The sequence below is a fragment of the Psammomys obesus genome, unplaced genomic scaffold, assembly GCF_907164565.1.
Source record: "Psammomys obesus unplaced genomic scaffold, mPsaObe1.curated_primary_1811, whole genome shotgun sequence".
Lineage (NCBI taxonomy): Eukaryota > Metazoa > Chordata > Mammalia > Rodentia > Muridae > Psammomys > Psammomys obesus.
This window is the reverse complement of record NW_026596234.1, coordinates 12,693,220-12,695,804: the sequence shown is the minus strand read 5'-3', so window position 1 is coordinate 12,695,804 and position 2,585 is coordinate 12,693,220. Positions and strand designations below refer to the sequence as shown.

At 55.4% G+C, this 2,585-nt stretch overlaps 1 protein-coding gene across 1 annotated transcript in view; it reads left to right on the top strand.

Moving 5' to 3' along the window:
- LOC129668143 (collagen alpha-1(III) chain-like) overlaps positions 1-184 on the top strand; it is a 2,203-nt gene extending 2,019 nt beyond the window's left edge. The window contains exon 3 of the mRNA XM_055595927.1: positions 6-184. Coding sequence (XP_055451902.1) covers positions 6-184 — 179 coding nt within the window. The remainder of the gene's footprint in view (positions 1-5) is intronic.
- The last annotated feature ends 2,401 nt before the right edge of the window (positions 185-2,585 follow it).

Genomic DNA, 2,585 nt, shown 5'->3' with positions numbered 1-2,585 from the left:
GGCAGCCGGAGAGCCCCCGGGGGAGTGCTCCTCCTCCTCCTCCCAGCCCCGATCCGCGCGAAGGGAGCGCCCTCAGGAGGGGAACAGGATCCCTCCCTGCCTGGCAGCTCGGCTGCCCCGAGGCACCCGTGGCCGACTAGACCCTGTCCCCACTACTCCCCTGGCCAGACTTCGCCGCATCTAGGTCCCCCCTCGCCGCCCCTCCGCTCCCCCCCCCCCCGTCACTATGAAAAGCCTGGCTTCAAGAGAAGGGGGTACAAGCGAAGGTAGGGGCGGGCTTCTCAAGTGGCCACCTCTGGCTGGCTGCCCGGAAAGGCCCTTTGCACAGACCCGGGCTTCAGAAACAATCACCGTACATTGAGGTGGACAGAGCCCGTGCTCTGGGGCTGGGAGTCTGCGGGCAGGTGGGAGGTCAGTTGTCCTGGGAAGAGAGTCACTGCCAGGCCATCTCTCTTTAGGAGAGAGCTCTGGAAGTCCTGCCTCCAGCCAGAAAACAAAAGCAAAACAGAAACAGAAACACACACACACACACACACACACACACACACACACACACACACACGACAAGGAAAAAAGAAAGAGAGCAGGCAAACAAGACAGCCCAGCCTAAACTCAGTGCCCTCTGGCACCAGGCTAATAAAATCCTCCCACTGTCCAGAAGCGCCTTGGACTAACAGTTTTTGCAGTCTTGCTTTCTTGCTTCTCTTGGCGGCATGCGTGCCAGCTAGGTGGCTGAGGCATGGTGAGATCGTGCAGCTGTAATGTCTTTGCCATCCCGTCCCTAACCAAGCATCCTGGCCTAAAAAGCAGACCCTGAAGTTGAAGAGGTGGTAGTGTGCTCCCAGACCCTGACTCCTGCGGGGGCCCCAGGGCTCACCCTAGCCTGCTCACCACTCTTGCTGGCGACTGGCTGGTGACTGGCATCTCCCCCCGGGTAGCTGGGTTGCTAGTCCTTCCTGCTAAACTCTACCACTCTTATTTATTCTGAGATTTATTCTCTGCCTCAACAGCCGGTTCCCTCCCTTAAGTTCCTTCCCTTCATTGATCCCCCAAGCCTTGCTTTTGTAGAGCCCCGTCTCTCTCCTCCCCTCCCTCTCTATTCTTAGCCTCCGCTCTTTCATGCTTTCAGATGGCCCTTCCCGATGCTCCTCCCCACTTTCCGTTTTCTCCCTCTCTCAGACTTGCTCTTGCAGCTGTGGGGGTCTCCTTTTTGTCCCCTGCCCCAGGCCTGGGTGTGTGCTGATCTCTCAGGAGTCTGACCTAATTACAGGGCCATAGGTTGTTTGGGCCTGGGCTGCTGTGCCTTCCACAGTCTCTTCTCCCCAGGACTTTATTAGAACCACGCCATTTTCTCTCCCAACATCTAGCCTCTGCCTTTAGGCTGCCTCCTGCCCTTCTCTTTGATTCTTCCTTCCACAAACCTCCTCTGGGCTCCCGAGTGCCAGACACTGCCATGGGTTCTGAGGGCACATGAGAGTCACCATCATCAAAACTGCCATGATTTGGCTTTTTATGAAGATACGGCATCCATCCTATTTGACAAATGAGGAAACCGAGGCAACACATTTTGGAATATCAGGGATACAGCATCTGCAAAGTGGCAAGAGGGGATTAATACATCCTGCCTGGGTCCCCCACCCTTGCTCTCGGGTCTGGGGGAGGGTAGGCCAGGGCTCTGGTGGACTGCCGTGTGTGGTGTGTGGCAGAACTGCCTCCCGAGAACCTCGGGGTGCAATAGGAGGCCTCCTTCCCAGTGCTGGTTCATGGGTCAGTTCACTGTAACACAGCACTTAACAAGGCCTGTGCTACCCATTAATCTTCACATAGATTGTTTCACCTGGTTTACACAGCAGAGACTCTAAACATTTATGGACAGAGAGGCTGGGGCACAGAGAAACTATGAGACTTGCCCAAAGCCACGGAGCTTGTGGAAGAGCTAGGCTTTGATCTCACGCCAGCGAGCTGACATGGAACGTTGCTTCCGGGTGAGCAACAGGCCTGTCGAAGAACCCCAGGTGAGTATGTGAGTATGGAGGTGACCACACAAGAGGAGAATGCCCTCCCGGGTCTCAGGGAGTCAGGGAGGACTTGGGGGAGGGGTGTGGCTAGGGGTATTCTGGGAGAAGCCTGTGGGATTGTAGCAGAAGAGTGGCAGCTGGGCTTGACACATTAATGGCCTTTGGAGGGGTCATCGACCCAGGGCCTCCGCCCTCTCCTGAACCCAGGTTTCCTCCACCTCCACCCCATGACATTTGGGCCCTTTGTCATGGTGCTGTCCTGTGCATGGCCGTCTGCCTGGCATTGTCTCTAATATCCACCCACTCAGTCCTGAGGCACCATCCCCTTCTCCTAGTTGTGACAACTATAAAAACATCTCCAGATGCCACCAGATGTCCCCTGAAGGGCAAAGGCAGCCCTAGTTGATGGTCAGACCTCCATTGTGAGGGTCTGAGCAGTGGGGTTTGCTCCGGCATGCTGTGCCTTTGAGCAGCTGTCACAGGTGTATGCGTGTTTATACACATATGTGTGCTTATAGTGTATATGTGTTTATATGTGTGTATGTGTGTATATGTGTTTATCTATGT